At 40.2% G+C, this 20,307-nt stretch overlaps 1 protein-coding gene across 4 annotated transcripts in view; it reads left to right on the top strand.

The window, feature by feature from the left end:
• cpne2 (copine II) overlaps positions 1-18,389 on the top strand; it is a 47,443-nt gene extending 29,054 nt beyond the window's left edge. Inside the window, exons 11-17 of one of the 4 annotated variants that reach the window (XM_067588798.1) lie at positions 390-523; positions 1,372-1,426; positions 1,845-1,896; positions 4,276-4,409; positions 5,058-5,081; positions 11,645-11,881; positions 16,989-18,389. In XM_067588798.1, the coding sequence (XP_067444899.1) occupies positions 390-523; positions 1,372-1,426; positions 1,845-1,896; positions 4,276-4,409; positions 5,058-5,081; positions 11,645-11,881; positions 16,989-17,096 (744 nt within the window). In that variant the 3' untranslated portion in view covers positions 17,097-18,389. Of the gene's footprint in view, positions 1-389; positions 524-1,371; positions 1,427-1,844; positions 1,897-4,275; positions 4,410-5,057; positions 5,082-11,644; positions 12,075-16,988 lie in introns of those variants that run through there. The other 3 variants (XM_067588799.1, XM_067588796.1, XM_067588797.1) reach the window with 3 other exon arrangements.
• The last annotated feature ends 1,918 nt before the right edge of the window (positions 18,390-20,307 follow it).

The raw sequence follows: 20,307 nt of genomic DNA, 5'->3' as shown, positions 1-20,307 counted from the left end.
ACTCACAGCTTGTGTTTTTTCAAACAGCTACTGTAGTTGCCAGATGAATTCTTCTGCCTTCTTGTTCCTATCACAGTAAACTGTTGCCCAAAGGGAAAACAATAAAAACACAAAGACTGAGCTCCTCCTGTTACATTTTTATTTCATGTCAAAACAGATTCAATTAATCCTGTTTTTTGGCATTTCATGCTGTTTTCCTGCTGTTGCCTACATTGACCTGTCGTTCCATTATTTCAGATTTTCAGATTTTGACTCTGCTTTGTAGTGGAAGGTCAAAGGAAAACAGATAACAACATACAACAGTCACAGTATCGGTACAGTCTGAGTATTGAAAACAGTGCAGGTTCTCAAGATTACCTCTAATTAATCACTTCTCTGTATTTCTATAGGTTGGTATAGACTTTACAGCATCCAATGGGAACCCTCGAGAACCGTCCTCTCTCCATTACATTAACCCGCTGGGCAGCAATGAGTATCTCGCTGCCATTTTAGCTGTGGGACAAATCATACAGGACTATGATACGTGAGTATCTAATGCAGCCTTCTTGGTTGTTACATACAATATTAAGAGACAAGCAAGGTTGGTTGTGATGTTTTTCCAAGGGCTAAGATCACATTTACCTTTTGACCCACTGAAAGCATAAAATCGACCTGTGACAAGAGAGAAAGACAACAATCTATTGGTCTCAATGTGTCTCCACAAACAAAGTGACAGCTCAAATATTTCATTACTGGATTTTTACAAAGTTAACAGTGACAAAGAAATGGTTTCCCATCTGTCAATTCCATGTACGTCATTGTGGGCTTTGCAAAATGAATTGAACCAGTTTATCAGTTTCCTAATATTCCTTATATCCCATCATCTACTCAAGAACCGATATACAGCACTTCAGCCCTGACATTAACACACACAACACACACAACCATTTATTTTCACAGCTTGAATGATAAAATTTAGATTTTCAGAGTAGAAACCTGAGTTAGTGACATTATAAACATACTGAAATCACCAATAATGACACAATGGACTGCATGAAATAGATCTATATGCCGTATTGAAGATAATTCATCTCTCTCAGCAATTACTTTGAAGGTGTCATGAAAATCACTGTAGGTCAAAGAGACAATACCTCAGAATTTCTGTATATTGTTCCCCTCAGAAAAAAAAGTGTGTCTATCTTTGTGAGAAGCCATTTTACCAGATTGCTTCAGTTCTCTACCAGCTCGTTTCCCTGTTAACGTCTTTGAATGTGTTTCTTTGTGAAAAAGGTAACAGGATTTCCACTGTTGTCTAAATCCAGCTTGTTGAATTTGGATGAAAAAAAAAGGTTTAACTAACGTTCCAATCTGTTGTCATGGTTTCCCCCTCAGTGACAAAATGTTTCCTGCACTGGGATTTGGAGCCCAACTCCCACCAGACTGGAAGGTATATGTGTGTGTTTGTTGTTGTTGTTGTTGTTGTTGCTGTTGTTGTTGTGTGTGTGCTAGATATAGATACGTGTGATACGTGTGTGTGTGTGTGTGACAAAGGGGGGGGGGGGGTCATATGCAAACTTACAGTTAAAGCGAGCCTGTATTATACATGCATTTTACACACACACACACACACAAAACTGTAAGAATTATACATGCATATTCACATGATTACGCAACTGTCAACCCATCTGCGTTGCCATGGCACTGAGCTGATGAAAAGGACAAAGGAGAGAGAGCAGTACACAGTACACAGAGAGAGAGGATGGGAGGGGGAAAGAGTGGGAGAAATGGACAGTATCTCGCTACGATATTTACAGTATAGTGAAGGATGAGCGTTAACTTAACATCTGTGTTTCTTGTCTCATCAGGTGTCACATGAATTTGCCATCAACTTTGACCCCACAAACCCCTTCTGTTCAGGTAAGTTACTGTGTGTGTAGTAGTTACAGACATCATCGATGACCCTGCTGCATCCACTGAAAATATTCATAGTTTTACATTTTTGTATCATGGCTCTATTTTTTGTCTCTCTTTTTTTTTTTTGGACCAATCTGTAGAACCTGACTGATACTTGATTACGATAGATACTGAAAGTGATTAAGACTGTTAAAAATCTGATTATTACTGATAATTTATGTGCTGATATTTGACATTTAACATAAAGCACATAACATTAACAAACATTTTTGATAAACACTTAAATTTGGTGACATTTATACAAACAAACTTGAGTTGACCATTCAGCAGAACCAGCTGAACTTTTAACTACTCTCAACACCTTGTTTTCTGTTTACAGCTCTGTTCCATTTATAATAGCATCAGCTGAAATCATATCATATCAAACTTATCTGTTGGTTGTTGTGGCTTGGACCTACATTTTCTGCCAGCAAGCTGCATGAACAGATACAGATGGTTACTAAGCTGTTTCTTTTCCTATGAAAATGTAAAACATTGTTATTTGTCTACAATCATATTGCATGTAAAAAGAGAATACTGGCCCTTATTAAAATAGGACTACACTAGTGTTGGGAGCACAGCTTGAGAGACTGAAACAGAATTGAAGTATAGAATTGAAGTAGTGGGACAGTATAATAATTCTTCATAAAACAGTTGGACAGTAGACTGCAGTGTCATTGTGACTTTGTGGAAATAAATAGGGCACTACAGGGACAGAACTAATTCATCATCATTGCACTAAAACTGGAGTCTTCAGTTTATAAGAATTGCAGCTGCAATTCTTATAAATTGAAGAAACACAATAAAATCCAGACATGCCATCAGCCATCTCCACTAGTCTGTGAGTGTCTTGCTGAGTCTGAGTAAATAACACCTTCACACTTCACTTATGCGTTCTACTTTCTAGGACATTTGTCTAAATTGGCTGTATAACCACCAGTGCACACTATGACATCAAACAGTTGCTCCTGACATTTCAGGCCCGTGAAAGATAGTGCATTTACATGTATTTACTGACGGGGTACAACTCTTAAGAGGAGAAATGCCTTGGAATCCCCTCCAGTCAGTTAAGTCAAGTCAGTTTTTATTTGTATCAGCCCAATGTCACAAATCACAATTTTGCCTCAGGGAGCTTTATAATCTAAAACCGCAGTCAGAGATGAAGCTTTTTTGGCGAAACGTCTTCGGGACTCTACAGCAAATCAAATTGCCTTTGACTTAGCACTTCTAGATATCATATGATCTGGCTGGCTGAGGGTCTTCACAAAAAAATGATTGATATTTCCCTCCTCTCTGAACATTTAGCACATTTTTGCTACATGCAGTAAGATAAAGAACTCAAGGTTTCAAACAGTATAGTCAAATAGCATCGGGCTAATATCAAGCTAGCTCAGCATGCTGCATGCTAGCAATGAACACCTCATAAAATCATGATTTGGAATTAGCATTTTTAAACATGCTTAGTAGTAAAAAGGTTACTTAGTATAAATACACACAGTGACTAACATTTCCTCACCTTCATCTTATCTTGTTAGATTTTAACAAATTTGTAAATATTCTAGTATCCTGCACCATAAAGTAAGCACGCCTGTTTAATATGGTGTATTTAGATCTGTTAACGCATCATTAGCATTTGAAATGTGTAGCATGCAAATGTGTTTATTGACAAATACAAAACAACTTGAGTACCAACTGCTTAGAGCACAACTGTGAGACCCAGAATGAAATTGTGTAACACATTAGCCTGACAGAGGCAGGAGGTTATGCTAAATAAGTACATTTATACTCTGCTGAAAGAGACCTTTGTCAAAACATAAAGTTCTGTGTGCTTCTTCAAAATATATCTACAGCTTGTTTGTTATTAAAACATCTGCCTCCACAAATGCCCTTTCTGTTTAAGGTCAGCAGATGAACTGCTTCTCTACAAACTACGTAAGACAGCATTATAAAGATTGGAAAGGCCAATATGGCATTCAGTGCGTTCTGAAAGTTTCCAGACCAGACAATAAAACCTGATATGGACAACCATATATAAAGTTGCTGCGTTGACTTAAAAACTTGCAGGTTGTTGAGACAGGAGACTAGCATTCAGGAAATGAACCCTTGCTGGCCACACATGCAATAGTCTGGTTGTTTTAGCTAATTGAAGTCTAAAATAGCGATGCAGATGAGAAAAAATAATATATTGAGCTTCTGGCCTTAGGTAAGAAATGTTTAATCTAAGTTGGAGGATACATGTAATAGCCTTTTTTTCTATATGTGGCCGGACTCTGGGCAATCATCAAACATAATAAAAGTGTGCTGGAATTTAAATTCTTCCTCTCTGTCTTTCTCCATCTCTAGGTGTGGAGGGTATTGCCCATGCCTACTCTGCCTGTCTGCCTCACATCCGTTTCTACGGCCCAACGAACTTTGCTCCGATCATCAACCATGTAGCACGGTTTGCTGCCCAGGCCCTTCAACAAGAGAAAGCAGCGGTAGGTAACAATGCCTTTCCTATGTATCTGCCTTTCCACATTTTAATTTTTCTTCAGTTGAACCTGTATAATACAAACAAGAAAGATAAGCACTATATGCATTCCACATCTTCTGAGTTGAAGGTAGAAGATGTTGCTGAAGTAGCTGTGTATGACCCTTACCATATCTGCACTACAAATCCATGCAGCCATCTATTTACTGCCCTCCTCTTTCAACACACCTACTCATTACAGTCCACATGCCCATCTTACACAAATAGACTGCACAAAAAATAGCCACTGTGATAGGTCTCTTAAAGGTTTTGAATTGTTGTCAGTTAGTATAGCTAAAATTTAAGAATAAGTAGAGGAAAGGCCACAGAATCACCTAATTCAATAGGCTTCATCATCTGGGGAAATTGATATTGACTGCAAATTTCAAGCCAATCATGCCAATATGTGCACAGGTTATGAACTGAACCAAGCTGCACAGAGAGCATTTGGGGAACGTGGTGATCTGCACATTAGATTTTTAGGTTTGTTATGTTCAAGTGGAAATTTGGCATTTGGGTGGAAAAGGGGCACTTAATTGTTACTTATTTACTGTGATATTGTATTGATCCCATTGACATCCATAAATTAATCAATGCACCTTATAACTGCCCACAGGTATACAAGAAAAGACATCCACAGGTTTGTCTAACTATGGGTAAATTGAATAAATGTATAATTCCTCAAAATTGCTTCCACATTTCTTTACAGTATCTCAAACTCTTGGCTTCTGATCCTTTTCAGAGTGATTGTTGTTCCTGCTATTGTTGCTCTTCTCCTTGAATTATTTGACAGCTCACAGATTGTATAATGCTCTTTCCTTCTTCCATTTCGTCTTATCACAGGATTCTCTACCCTTCTCAGTCATATCAAACCGCTTTTTAGGTTTACTTGATCCTTTCACTGATATCCTCTCTTTCATCTTCTGAGGCCTTTTTCTTTTCTTTTTTTATGTGTGAATGACCTGCTCTTTTGCATTAAATGTTTAAGATGTTATGTGGGCTTCTGAAATTTTGTTCTGTCTGTTCAGTTTGTACACTGCATGCTTTAATTGGTTCTCAGCTTCCCTTTTCATTTGCTGTTTGGTGCACATTCCCACATAGGCCAAGGTGTGATCATATTGGTCTTTATTATCCTCCCATAAGACGAATCACACCAAAGAATCACAAACACACCACTAAATAATATTTACTCACTAGTAGTAGAATAGCAGTCAGTAGTAAATGCCTGTCAGGACAGTTTATACTCAACACATGTGTGCATCTGTTGGCTCGGACTCATGTTGACTAGAGTGTCAGGGAGAAAGGTGACAGACTGGAGTGACAACTTCTGTCCTCTCTTCTTCCGTCTGACACGGTATCAGTTGAGACACTGACCAGTCATTTCTCACATTTTCAGGCTTAACAACATGATGGGGAAGCACCCTTCATCTCATTTTCTTCTTTTCTGGGTCACTTTTTCAGTAAACAGATAGGCCAGGACCCAACTTGTCCTATGTGTTCAGGTATAGCTTCACTTCAGCATATTCTATCAGAGTTTAAAACAAGCCTGTCTCAAGGGCAATACACCTGGAGATAAAACCAAGTGTTGAAGTGTCAGTGGGCAGAAACAAAGCGTGTTGTCTATTTGGGAGGATGCAGCAGAAATGGCCTCTGAGAGGAAAAACTAAATACAGAGTTGGCAGCAGATTCAGAGGAACAATGTTGGAAACTAAAGGTCCGTTGGGTGAAGATCGGTTGTAGGGGTTTTTGTTGGCAGATCAGTTTTATCCCTGTTAACTGGATTGGATATGAGGATGTTGAGCCTAAAACAGGCAGTGAATGAGATAGGTAAGTGCACACTCTTGAAACTGCTGATTATGTTATGAAATTAAGTTTATATTGTGTTTTTTTGCTACAGTCTCGCTTTAAAGATAAGGTAGGTCAGAGTTAGGGAATGGTGTCACCCATCAGAGGGCTCAATAGATGTATGATGCTAATGCCTGATACCTACTGCAGGGCTGATACCTAATGATAAGTCAAAACATTATTTAACATTAATACTGGGCTTCCATAGGAATACTCACCCACCTTTTGGTGTACTGTATGTATTGTTAACTGTTGTGACGACTAGATATGGTTCGTCTAACCTGTGAATTCTACCAGCATTGTGATCCTTATTGACTTCCTAAAATGCAACTTGAAGCCACTTTTCATATTGTCTTGTTGTCGTTCCACTCTACATTATTCCTTTAGCATTCCGCTTCATCAGGATTAGTGGCACACCCGTAGTCATCTCTTCCAGTTAGCGGTCAAATTTTAATAGAAGAACCAATCCCAGATCAGCTTGTTTGATCCGAGTTTCATTTAAGTAGAACCAGTGAATTGCAGCATTCTGTATTTCCAACTGGGTTATGTATCTGAGGCAGTAACACACAGAATCCAAATTAAGAACAAGCCTAAGGCTCTGTCTCACACCCAAGAAGGCCTTCTATTTTGGTAGCACTTCGTGGTAGGAAGTCATACAGTATTCCTCGAGCTGTGGGACCATCTCATTATTGTGTTGGTGTGGTCATGTTGCTATAGATACCAGTAAGAAAACTGATTAGGGCCAAGCCAAGAGAACCAAGAGTTCCAGTATTGCCAGATTACCCTGCCTTTTTGTAACAAAGCCCTCCGTACCAGCAGAAATGTTTTACTATTGTTGGTCTGAATACAGCCTTAAAGCTGCTCTAATCAATATTTTTATTTTAACAATGTATAATGTGAGAGGTTTTATTCTTAGTGATGAACCCACAGAGCATTATCACCCGACTGTGCAGTTCCCCACAGCTCTATGGAGCTTTAGCATCTTTCACCCCATTGTTTTTGTTTACAGCCAATATTTTTGGTTCACTCTCACTGCTCTCATCAGCCTTGTTCCCAGCAGTGTCAGGCAGATGTTTTCAGCAAAAAGCTCTAATAAACTCACTGTACACTATCCGCCCAGCACCAGACAAAGTAAGTGACTAGCCGGTGGAAACAGTGGAGCCTGTCAACAACTAAAGAGCCAAATGTTTCCCTCCGGAATTGATGGAGGCTAAAGCAGAGCAGAGTTACATTCACCAGGTGGCCAGAAACACTACCAACTTTTTGCTAAAATGTTTGCCATATCATCCTCATAAGGTGATGTTGAAAGATCATCCATTTTTGAGCTTCTGCAACAGCTCCTCGGTGTTTAATACTGAGGATTTATTTTTTTTATACTCACTTTTGAGTCTCTAATTATAGCCTAATTTCGGCCCCTCCTGCTGCACACACATCACATCATCCAGCTGACGTAAAAGTTAACACCTCATTGTTTGTGCACTAAATGTCTGGTTTCACTACACTGGTCTGTCAAATGTTTTCCAAACATTTCTTTCGCTCTTTGCATCAGAATAAGGATTTTTCACTGTGGCTCTACAGAAGTCTCGAATCTTGGCTGCTTAGAGACGATTCAAATCACAACTGCATGTGTAATCACTACTGCTGTAGTAGGGCTTCTACATCTATCACTATCACAGAGATCCAAAAAAGGAAGTATTTGCCTTTGAGCCACAGATTTGCTCACTGTGAGGCAGCAGTGGTTAGCGCTGTCACAGGTCCCAGGGTTCAAACCCCAGAAAGGTTCACTGATGCAGCAGAATCATATCAAGCCAGTATGCCTATTTTCATTTACAACTGCAAACTTAAATAGCAGGCTGTGCAGCTGGAGGAAGCTGACAGAATCTTGTCCTCCATCCATGGATCAGTGTGTTTCAATTTATGCTTGTGCACTCTGATGTTTTGCACTTGGGTTTATTTTTCTGCCTGCGTGACTACACTGCAGCTAAAACAAAACAAGTGTGGGCACAAACAGATCTCGCACATGTTGCTGCATCTGTAGGGCAGCAAGATGACAGAGAGCAAGACTCAGGTTAGGAATTACATTACCTGTAAGGCTCAGCATGATGGGGTCATCACACAAAACAAATACACAGATGTGTGACAGTCACAGGAGCTTTAGATCTACAAAGTTCCAACAAATGGTACATGTATCCCTCCGGTATGTATCCAGTGGCACATCTCTTGCCTAAATCTGAAGAGAGTGCAGTAGCTGGGTATCATTATGCTCCCACAGTGCTTTTTGTCCCTAATTGTACCCTGTCACCCTGTGGAGAACAAATACATGAGCAACATACACAAAGGATTGTACTCGTCTGTGTGTTTTGTGCCAGAATCCTTTTGTTTCTGTAAGGAAATGATTGCAGGACGCTTTCTTGTTTTATATTACAGTGAGTTCAAACAGGGGAGGAGTAACAGACAATGAGATGTGACAGCCACAGTAGAAGTGTATGTGGACCACATACTGGAGTAGTGGTTAGACTAGGGTGTGTGTGTGTGTGTGTGTGTGTTGGGGTGTGGGTGGGTAGGTGTAGGCTGCACAAATCGGCTGCTGCTGCTCTGTTCCTGTTCCTCAGATAATGAGAGAACCTGCGACTGCAGTTTGTGCGACTGTGTACAATCACACTCCTGCTACTGACACACACACACACACACACACGCACACACACACACACACACACACACACACACAAGCTGCAGGCCAGTGCAGTCTGTGTGTGTCCCAGTGTGTGAGCGGCCCTGTCTGTCTGTGTGATAATGATTCTCTAATGAGCGCTGCTGTTAGCACATTAAAGAGACAGGCTTCAGAGCCCTCCCTGCGAGTGTGTGTGTGTGTCTGTGCGTGTGTGTAACATGGAAGTTTGATTTTGTTCAGAGTAAAGTCAGTGTGAGTCTTCACCTTGTCTGTTCTTATCATAGGATAACCGTTCACAGTCCAGTACGCAGAACAGATGCATGTTCTGTGTGTGTGTGTGTGTGTGTGTGTGTGTGTGTGTGTGTGTGTGTGTGTGTGTGTGTGTGGGCTGGTAGTGGGTGAGCTGACTTCCTGTGTGAGTGTGAGAGTACATATGGTCTGCCTTATATCAGACCCAATTTTCAGACTTGAAACTTGTCTCAGATAGATTTGGTTTACCCAGTTTGTTGTCACTGTTGCATTCAGTGGAAAGTAACCTCATTTGTGTCTTCATGAGGTCAATAAAATTTCTCTAGAAATGGCAAAGGTGTGTGTGTGTAAAAGAGAGATACCTTGTGTGTGTAACTCATGTTTGATACCAGTAATAAAGAAAAATGAGAAACGATGCAGTGTGTCCTGCATGCTCGCTGATGTCTCTCTGCTCAACTCCACAGTACACACATAGTGTATCCTGAGTGTGCGTGTGTTTCTGTGTCTATGTGCAGTAGGACAATAAAGAAAACCGTATTATAGGTATTGTGACTATATTTCACAGCTTTGTTGAATTTCCATCTCTGATTGGCCAGTGGTTTTGTTGTTAATATGAGATATGTTTCATATCTGATTACATCACTTCACAGTCAACCTGTCTTAAAATCTTCAGGTCTGATACTCAAAATTGTCCTCCACATCAGCTATGGAATGTTTGGATGATTTTGGGTGAAGTGTCAATTGGTAAATATACCAGTAAATATACAGTACTAGTCAAAAGTTTGGACACACTTTCCCATTCACTTGAATGAGAAAGTGTGTCCAAACTTTTGACTGGTACTGTATGTGAACAATTTACATTTTTCTCATGATTTATAAAATCAGCACCTTCAGGATGATCCAGACTGGCAGACTGTACAAGGTCTTTTACATATTTCTTAGGCAGAGATAATATTGTGGTTTCTATCTTTACCTCTCACTCTTGCAACAGCATTTCAGCACTGTGTTTATTTTGCTCTCTTATAATCCCAGAATTTATTTGCTGTATACATCTCCTATTATGAAATTCGTGATGATATACTGTAGCACTGCAGTTGAGAATACTGCTTGACCTCTGATTTCTAGACTATACTCAGGAATCGTACAACTCTGGGGCTGAACAAATGAATTTGGTTGCAGTGCCATTTTTAATATCAGTTTCTTTAAAGCTGCGCTTATCTTTTTTTTTTTTTTTTACTAACGATAGATAAAAAGACTAAATTACAGGTGAAAGACAGAAAACTATCATCCAACTCTGCAGCTTCCCTCAGCTCTATGTAGCATTTTAGTGTCTTTCAGCTGATTGTTTTAGTTTGTTGCTTCATTCACAGCTCTCATCAACCCTGTTAAGAGCAGCTTTTTACCCTGATAAACTCACAGTGCACTACCTGTCCAGCTCCAAACCAGATAAAGTTAGCGACTAGCTGGTGAAATGGAGCATTTAGCTGCTATTGAGGCAGATATTTCTGTCAATAGTTGTCAGAGACCAAAACAGAGCTAAAAAAAAAAGTGTGTGAATATTGGTCTTAACTTCATCAGGTGGCCATAAACATGACTGTAAATTAAAGCTAATGTTGCTCCATGTCTCCTAAAATAGTATTCTCTCTCTTACACTAACATCTATTCAAGTGTATTTTTCTCTACAGGATATGGTCCCCTGAAAGTGGTTTATTTATCATTTGTGTATGGTTGTTATTTTATAAATAAAAATGACAGAGAAGAGACAGGATGAGAGCCATCTGTCTGTGCAATTTCATCTCCAGACTTGGCCATGAAACATTCTCCCTTTTTTTCCCCAGTTTAGATAGACACAAATTTTCCTACTTATCGGATAATTCAGTGACCCTTTGTGTCCTGTGTGGATTCATTATGTTTTTTCCACTCATTTAGTCAGATTTGTGCTTTAATTTGTCATCCATATGTTGAATGAACAACAAAAGTCATAAACACGTATTGATTGCAACATGCTCAGTTTTTCCATCTTATCCAAAAGGCTGATCCCTTTTCCTCCTGATTCACTGATTGTTCTTCCTTTCTCTTCTCAGATTAATTTCTTATACAGTCATTCATCAGTCTCTTTCTTGTGTTCATCTCTAGATTCTTTTTTCTCTTTTTTTTCCCTCTGTCAATTATATCCAGGAGCAGATGGTGTGCTTTGTTATATGAATGGAGCCCAACATGCTGTAATGCAGAAAAGCTTTCATTCTGGTTCTATTTTTCTCTCCCTCATGCAGTGTTGTCCAGTTCTCTGTTTCCTTCTTCTCGAATCATTTCATGTCACTCTGCATAATCCTCATAACTGTAATTGATTTACCCAGTAACAACACAGCAAAGCTCAACTTAAAGTCCCGCTGTCTCTTATTTTCTCTCTCTCCTACCAACCTTTTGCCCCTCTGCAGCAGTACTTCACTCTCCTCATTATAACAGACGGTGTCATCAGCGATATGGACGAGACACGTCATGCCATCGTACAGGCATCTAAGCTACCTATGTCCATCATCATCATTGGCGTGGGCAACGCAGACTTTGCAGCCATGGAGTTCTTAGACGGAGACGCCAGTGTTTTGAGGTCCAACACAGGAGAGGAGGCTGTTCGGGACATTGTGCAGTTCGTTCCCTTCAGGGATTTCCGTAATGTGAGTATTGGTCTCAAGCTGTTAGAAAATGGATACCAGGGGGATGACACGCATCTGCATACATTAAAAAAAAAAAAAAGAAGAAAGAAAAGAAGTAGAACTGCTTCAAGTACTAAATGGTTGAGGTGTGCTCAGTTTAGATTGGTGCCAGGTAAGTTGTTAAGTCTTTGATGACATACTTCAATTATACATACATACATACATTAAAATTCTTTTAAGACTTATTGCACTGTGTCTTAAATACACACATACTTTACAGTACTATATATATAAAAACTTAGCACAAAAAGTAAGGAAATTTGTGTTTGGTAGATTATTTCTTTGTTGTAACAATGCTTCTTGGCAATAAATCTTATATTGTTGGAAAGCCTGTTTATTTCCCTTTTAAATGATGCCACATTTGTAAGGAACATGCATTTGTGGGATGAGCAGCAGAGCTGCTCCCACAAGTGTTCAATGGGGTTGAGGTCAGGACTGCTGGCAGGCCATTCCATTCTCTCCACTCCCAAATTCTGGAGGTAGTCTCTGATAAACCCGGCTTGGTGGGGGCGAGCATTGTCATCTTGGAGGATAGAGTTCAGTCCCAGACTGTGGAGATATGAGATTCCCACTGGTTGCAGAATCTCATCTTGATATTTCTGTACATTGAGATTGCCTCCAATGATGACAAGCCTTGTTTTTCCAGTGAGGGAGATGCCGCCCCACACCATCACATTGCCTCCACCAAAAGATGTTACTCTATCGGTGCAGCAATCAGCATAGCGTTCTCCGCGTCTTCTCCACACTTTGACTGTATGATCCAACTGCCCTAGGCAGAATATGGACTCATCGCTGAACATAACATTCCTCCACATGTTCAGGTTCCAGTGCACGTGTTGCCGACCCCAGCAGAAACGGGCCTGACGGTGAAGGGCAGTCATGGCAGGCCTCCTGGCAGCCCTATGAGACCGGAGATTGGCTGCGTGCAGTCTGTTCCGGATTGTCTGGGCAGAGAGCTGTCGGTCATATCAGCCTGCAAACCATGACTGTAAATCTGTAAAAGACAGCCTACAGTACTTAAGTACTGACAGGGTGAGGAAACGGTCTTCTTGGGGTGTCGTCTTCTCACTTCGCGGCCTGTCACTGACATCCCATTATGGAACTTGGCCTTCACTTTGGAGATGGTACTAGGGCTCACTCCAAATAATGCCGTAACTTGGTTTTGCGGAACAGCAGCTTGAAGTTGCCCTATCGCATGGGCCCTATCCAGATCAGTCAAACGTGGCATGCCGATTCTTGGAGCAGACACCTACTGACCACTGTAGCAGGACCAATGCTCACAGGTGCAAGCAAACAGCAAAATAAGCTGTTTGGCATTGGCAGAGAAGATTTGGCAAATTTTTCATGGGTGCAACCCACATACTCAGCTCTGCTGCTCATCCCATGTTCCTTACAAAAGTGGCACAATTTAAAAGGGAAATAAACAGACTTTCCAACAGTATAAGATTTATTGCCAAGAAGCATTGTTACAACAAAGAAATAATCTACCAAACACAAATTTCCTTACTTTTTATGCTGAGTTTATATACAGACACGTAGAAAAAGTCCAGTCTGAGGTATCCTTGTTCAAATGGCCGTAGCTATCCTCAAATCATGTATGAGCGTCACAGTAGCTGTTCAGATCATTTATTGGTTCTTTTGCTGCACTGAATTCCTTCAAAACGTGTTTCTATAGCAGAGAAGTGCTCTTCCATCGAAATGAACTGAATTAAAGCCCCTGAAAACTTGGATTCAAAACAATTAAAAGTATAACGTAAAACATATATTTATTAAAAGCTTAATACTCATCTAATCCATTTCATCAGGACTGTGTGGATATGATTTTGATCAGATGTGATTGACAGTGGCCTGGCAACTTTAGCAAACAACCTCACAACTGTCATCAGATTCTGATTCAAATGTTGCTACATAGTGACCGCTGCATGCAAATACACATTTTTGTCAGTTCCTGTTCATTTCAAACCAGTGACAAGAGTTCAGACAAAACAACACAGACAGAAATAACCAAAACTGATGTAAGCTTGGCAGACACTCGAGTTCATGTAGGATCCTATCACTAGTAGTGAGCATAAATGTGTTTCTATCCAGTGGTGTTTCTCAGTCAAAGTCCCAGAGGTGAAAGAATTTGCTATATATTTATGTATTTATTTTAGTAAAAGTAGAATATTTACATCACAATGCACCTCAATATTTGAATGTTTCCTTTTGAAATGTTACATGAAAATAATGTTGTACGCACAGCCTTAATCTCTAAAAAGTATTTGAGTTTCTTGTTTTCTCAATGCTCCATGTTTAAGTTTAAACCATGAAGCGGAAATAATCTATATTTTTACGATAATGGATCAAATGACTAACTCTGACTGACTGTGTAGGTTCTCTCAGCTCTACAGAAAGCAAACAAGCTCTAAAAATCCTTTTGCAGACAGTTAGCAACTAGCTGGTGAACATAGTGGAGCTTTTAGCAGCTAAAGAGTCAAATATTTCCCTCAGGAGTTAGTGGAGACCAAAACAGTATAAACTCTTGAGAAATTGAAGTGCTCAGAAATGAGCACTTAACATTTTTAATTCAGTAACACACTTGAACTTTATAACTCTTAAGTGTCGAAATATGTTGAAACATGAATACTCAGAACATACACAATACTGTCCCTTCACCATGAAGAGACTTTCTGGTGGATCAGCCAAAGAGTTTAATCTGCAGAGTCAGTTTGACTCCATCTTAGTTCTGCAGTGGAGGCATTACCTAATGACATGATGTCATGCTGTCTGAGTGTGAATGTGTTACCAAATGGCAGCCTGTTGCTGCTCAGATTGTAGCTACTCACACACCACAACATGCAGGGTCTGCTAGATGAGTATAGCTGCTTGCTTATCTCAGACTCAACAGAGACACTGTGAGCATGTGTGTGTGATGTGATGTGCTGATGAGCATACTTGGAGGCAAAAAGTGTTCATGTGAGTGTTCATACATGTGTGCCATAGGTAAGCACACAGGTTAATTAGAGTGTGTACGTTTGTGCACTCGCTGCATTTTTGTTTTGTTTTGTATAGTGTGTGTGTGTGTGTGTGGGCTGGTGGGGGGCGAGCTGACTTCCTCTGTAGTGGGAGGAACAGACAGTGTTGGCTGGCTTCACTCCAGTTTGTTGGTGGGAGGGTGAGAGTGAGAGACAGCAACAGACAGAATAGAGAAGAAGAGGGAGGCATGAAGCTGAGACAGACGAAACGTAATAATGAGAATGATCTGAAATGATGAGCTGTTGATAACTTCTTTTACAAAGTATTATCTTCATAAAGTTGGTATAGTTGTGGTGATTAGATACTCTGAATGTTAGTAGCTGTTGTAAGAGAATTCATCTAATTTATGACACGAAAACAGAGACCAAGCACAGTGAGTTGAGTCTTCTGCAAGGTTTCTATTTAAATCAGAAAGGCCAATACATCAGCAGATATTAGTTAATTACAGATATATTGGTATTGTTGTAAATATGTCTGTCCATAAGTAACAAGAAATGTCAGTACAGAAATGCTAAAGAAAGATTTGTTTCTTTCATTTAAAAATAGTGTTGCAGTTATACAGACAGGTGACAAATTAAAGGAAAAACTGTTACAGGTATGAATGCTTGGCCCCTACAGTGAGGTGATCTGGTGGCTCTGTTATGCTTTGGGGGGCATTTTGCTGGCATGGTTTGGGTCCACTTGTCCCCTTAGAGGGAAGGGTCACCGTGAATCAATACAAAGTTGTTCTGAGTCATCACCTTTATCCTATGATGAAACATTTCTATCCTGATGGGAGTGGTCTCTTACAGGATGACAATGCCCCAATTCACAGGGCACGAGGGGTCACTGAATGGTTTGATGAGTATGAAAATGATGTGAATCATATGCTATGGCCTTCACCGTCATCAGATGGAAGATTTTGGACTGACGTGTTAGACAGCGCTCTCCACCACCATCATTAAAACACCGAATGAGGGAATATCTTTTTGAAGAATGGTGTTCATCCCTCCTCTTTCAAAAAGATGTTCCCTCATTTGATGATGGTGGTGGAGAGCGCTGTCTAACACATCAGTCCAAAATCTCCCATAGCTGTCCAAACAAGTCATTCTGGGGGGGTTGTGACGCTCAAAAAATCTATTCACCATTTTACAACTGTTCCTTTTCCCATGATTGTGTGCGGTAAAAATGCTTTTTGGGCCCCTGTAGGACCCGGCAGTTGTAATTACACAGTTTGGCTACTGTATCAAATTGGCTTCAAAGCCTGGCGCACTTCCTGGGGGCTTGGCGCTACTGAGCTACTTTATAGGAATGAACGGGGCCCCGCCTCCAACACTGTATCCAGTTCTCTTCATACATCTATGGATCACACATCAGACAAAAACAAAATATGAAGAAGCCTTCTGTCCTCTCAGGTTTACTGTCAAAGAAGTGGGATAACCTCGGGAACCTGGGATAACTGTGTCTTTTCTGTGTAAAAGCACTTTGGCAAAAGTTAACTTTTAGCATTTTTCATTTTCACAGCAGAAGCATACACAAATTTTTTTTTAAAAAAAGCACTATATGTTCTAGATATTATCGCATGAAATACAACTTAGCCACTTAGTAAGTGGACACCTGAACATTACAATCAAATGATTGCCTGCTGGCTTTCTAAAACATTTTGGAACCAGGCTGCAGGGATTTGCTGCCATTCAGCCACAAGAGCATTAGTGAGATCCAACAGTGGTATTGGGTGCAGTTTGAGTTGCAATTCATCCCTGAGGTCCGGGTTCTGTACAAGTGCAGTCAAGCTCTTCTGCACCAAACTGGGAAACACATTTCTTTAAGGACCTGGCTTTGTGCACAAGGGTGTCATGCTGAAAAGGAAAGAGCCGTCCTCAAACTGTTGCTGCAAAGTTGGAATCACTGTTGATCTTTCAGTGGATATAAGGGGCCTGACCCAAATCATGACTACACTGGAAAAGTCAAAGCAGGGCCAAACTAGTATTTCAGTCTTTTTAAGCCTTTGTTTTGCTCCATGCTTTTGTTTCTATAAAGGTTAATGTGCTTTCTTGTTCTCTTTCTCTGTCAGGCACCCAAGGAGACCCTCGCCAAGTCAGTCCTGGCCGAGCTGCCTCAGCAGGTCACCCAATACTTTAAACAGCGGAATCTACCACCCGCCAACACAGCACCGGAGTGAAATGACCCGAAGACAGTAGCCCACATGCTGTACAATAGCCCAACAAAACCTTTCTTCTCTTTTACGGCAGAAAGTGTGTGTATATAAACTGTGAACAAAAAAGAGTTGCGGAGAAAAAAAATTTGAAGAATCCCTGCCATTATGTTCGCAAAGGTTTTACTGGTTAAAGAATGTTAGATCAATATCCAGTGTGAATCCATCAGAAGTGATATTTTGTGTTTGTTAAAGCTTTCCAGAGCTGTGATGATAATGTTTATGAGGCTTTGCATGTCCACAGTGATGGCAGGTGTCTCCAAATGATATGAATATGCAGGTGAAACACTGGTCTGTTTTTAGAGGACTGAAAAAAACCTTGATTAATCAGGGTGTAGATTTTTTTTTTTTTTTTTGCTATTTGCATGTGTGTGTCTTGTGATTGATACCATGTGATACATACAACTCTTTGGTGTGCATCCCCCCCCCCAAGCCGAAATATATCAGTGGTTGAATCCCCTTCCCGTTCGTCGTATGGATCCTCTTCAGGCAGCAGATCAGATGAAGGCTGTTTGCTTTTGTGCTCACGTGTTGCAGACTCACAGACTGAACCTGAACACAGCACTATTTCTTCACCCCTGCTCCTTCGCCAGGGGAGGTTTTCATTTTAAAGTTTTGGTCACCAGTCGTCTTCAGAGGCGGGTTTAATGCTCCACTATGCTTATTTGATTCAAGAGGACGGAATCAGATGGAGGACGAGGCTGCAATGGCAGCTGTAGCACTAACACAGGATAGATGTGGGATACTGTGTGAACTCATTTGGCAGTACTGCTGTTAAATATGGGGCCATTTTGCTAGCTTTTGCAAAATTATTGTATTTCTTATGACTTCAGTTCATCCTGCATGTTGCCAATATCTACTCACTGTTTACAAACTGATGCTGATGATCACAAACGCATGATTTATTTTTTTTCAAATGATGTATTTATCAGAGATTTTGTAAATATTTGAATGAGATTCTGTTTAAAGAGAAGGAAGTGTTATATAAAAAAAAAAAGCAAAGAAATATCAGAGAAGGCTGTTACTGTGAGTTTACCCGAGTGGAAGCAGAAGAGGAGTTTCTGATATGCATATATATCGAATGTATATTTATATGATGCTGTTCATGTTTCTGACATGTTTTTAATGTACTTTTTATGCAGTGCGGAGTTGTGTACTTATACTACTACGTGTATTGCTGTGCATCTTTGTACTAAATGTGTTGCTATTCATTTTATAATATTGTGTCTTTGTCCATACTCAGGTTAATAAACTGAACGAAATGTCTCATGTCCTCTGTGTCTGTGGATGTAAGAGAAGAAATAGAGGGGTGGGTGGTGAAAAAAAACCTGCTCGCACCAGGTCTGTTTTTAAGTCCACATGACTCAGCTCTCATTTTTTTTGGTGACTGAAAAGATCAACACAGCTGGTTAATCAGAGTGAACAGAGCAAATTCAGCTTACACAAAATGTGGCATTTAAGAAACTTAATTTAAGAAATTTAAGAAAATTCAGTCCACATTTCATCCTCATCACACTTCCAACATTTTTAGGCAGTATGTGGATTTCTTGTTCTGGTTTAGTGCTGCTGCCTTTGGCACAACCCATCTTCAACAAGCTGTAATAATTGTCAGATTGGAAAAAAAAAAAAAAACATGGCTGCTGGGGACTGATTTTCATCTTAAATGCTTGTGTTTGGTGCCTCAAAGCTCAAATCCTGAACTGATATTTTCTTTTTTGTATGTTGGTTTTATTATTTGTTGTCATAGCAACTACTTTCACAGCTACACCAGTGATACAGAGCTTTATCTGTCGGTTAAACTGAGAAACCCACAACGGCTGCCTAAATGATGTCAGTGAACTGTCCTCAGACAAACTGAAATGCTTGTTACTGGCCACAAACACAAGATAAATTTATCTTCTACACTCATGAGTACACTGTTTACAAAGGCTTAGACTCCCTCTCAAACCTTGAGCCACACAGTTACAAAGAGAATTACAAACAGACTGCCTATGTTGTTTAATGATACTGCCAGACTTAACACTTTGATATCATCTCACCTGGACTGCCAACCAGTTTTTTTCCATCTCAATCAGTGAACTGAACTCAGCTTCAGATGCACAATTCTCCTGCCAAGGTTTTAATAGGGACTGAACAGACATCCAAGAATCCAATTACACAAATTAGTTCTGATCTAGTGCAATTTTACACATTAATTTTATGGCCCATGTAGGTCTCGCTCCAAGATACATCTCAAATCTTATAAGCCCTAACAAACTGGCAGAGCCATCTATAGGTGTTTGTGAAGAATCAGCAATTTTTACAAGCATTCATCTGTCCCACCCTATGTAAGAGGCTTAGAGAGGCAAATCAAGAGGCATCTTTCAAACCTGTTAAAACTAACTTGAAAAAAGGTTTTGTATGATGTATTTTGTACTTCAGTACTCAAGCCCACTGAGCTGGAACAGTATTATTATTGTTGCCTCACATACTTAGGCCTGGTGGGTGAAGTCAGGTTGTCAACTCACCTGGACTGACAGGCTAGTCTACACAAGGCAGACAGACAGACACACAACCACCACCACCACCACCACCACCACCCCCCCCCCCCCCCCCCCCCCCAGCTCTATTTTCTTGTGTTTTTGTCCTTCGTTGAATTTTGCTTTACATTAATGAAATGTTTAGTCTACAGAGGTCAGAATTAGGCGTGTTGCAGCACCAATACCTGTCATACTGTCCCTATGCACTGTCATATAAATGCTTTCTTTAAGCTTTACCGCATACATGACACACTGCTTGTGGCGCATACTCAGTACTTTCTTCTTCTTCTTCTTCCTCATCCAGTCGTTCTCACCCAGGCTTTAAGATCCCAACAGGTCCCAAGGTAAATCTGAGGGATCAATACATGTTTTCTGACTAGTCTCTAGCTTTGCCTTTTGCGCTGTGCAGTACTGGATACTTTTACCTCTTCTTGCCGCCAATCCTTCAAATGAAACAAATGAAATGGAAGAATCGTTGATGCTCATTAATCATAATTTCTGCCCACATGGACCATTTAAAGATAGATTCACAGTTTTTCCAATCTGTCTTAAAACAACAGTCAGGAGCCCGAATGGACACTGAAATAGGTTTTTCTTGCTGTAATTATTCCTCCTGTTCATACTGATTATTAGAAGATCCCTTCATAATGCACTTTCAA

This window comes from Thunnus thynnus, chromosome 5, assembly GCF_963924715.1.
Source record: "Thunnus thynnus chromosome 5, fThuThy2.1, whole genome shotgun sequence".
Lineage (NCBI taxonomy): Eukaryota > Metazoa > Chordata > Actinopteri > Scombriformes > Scombridae > Thunnus > Thunnus thynnus.
This window is presented reverse-complemented; position numbering and strand designations above follow the sequence as displayed.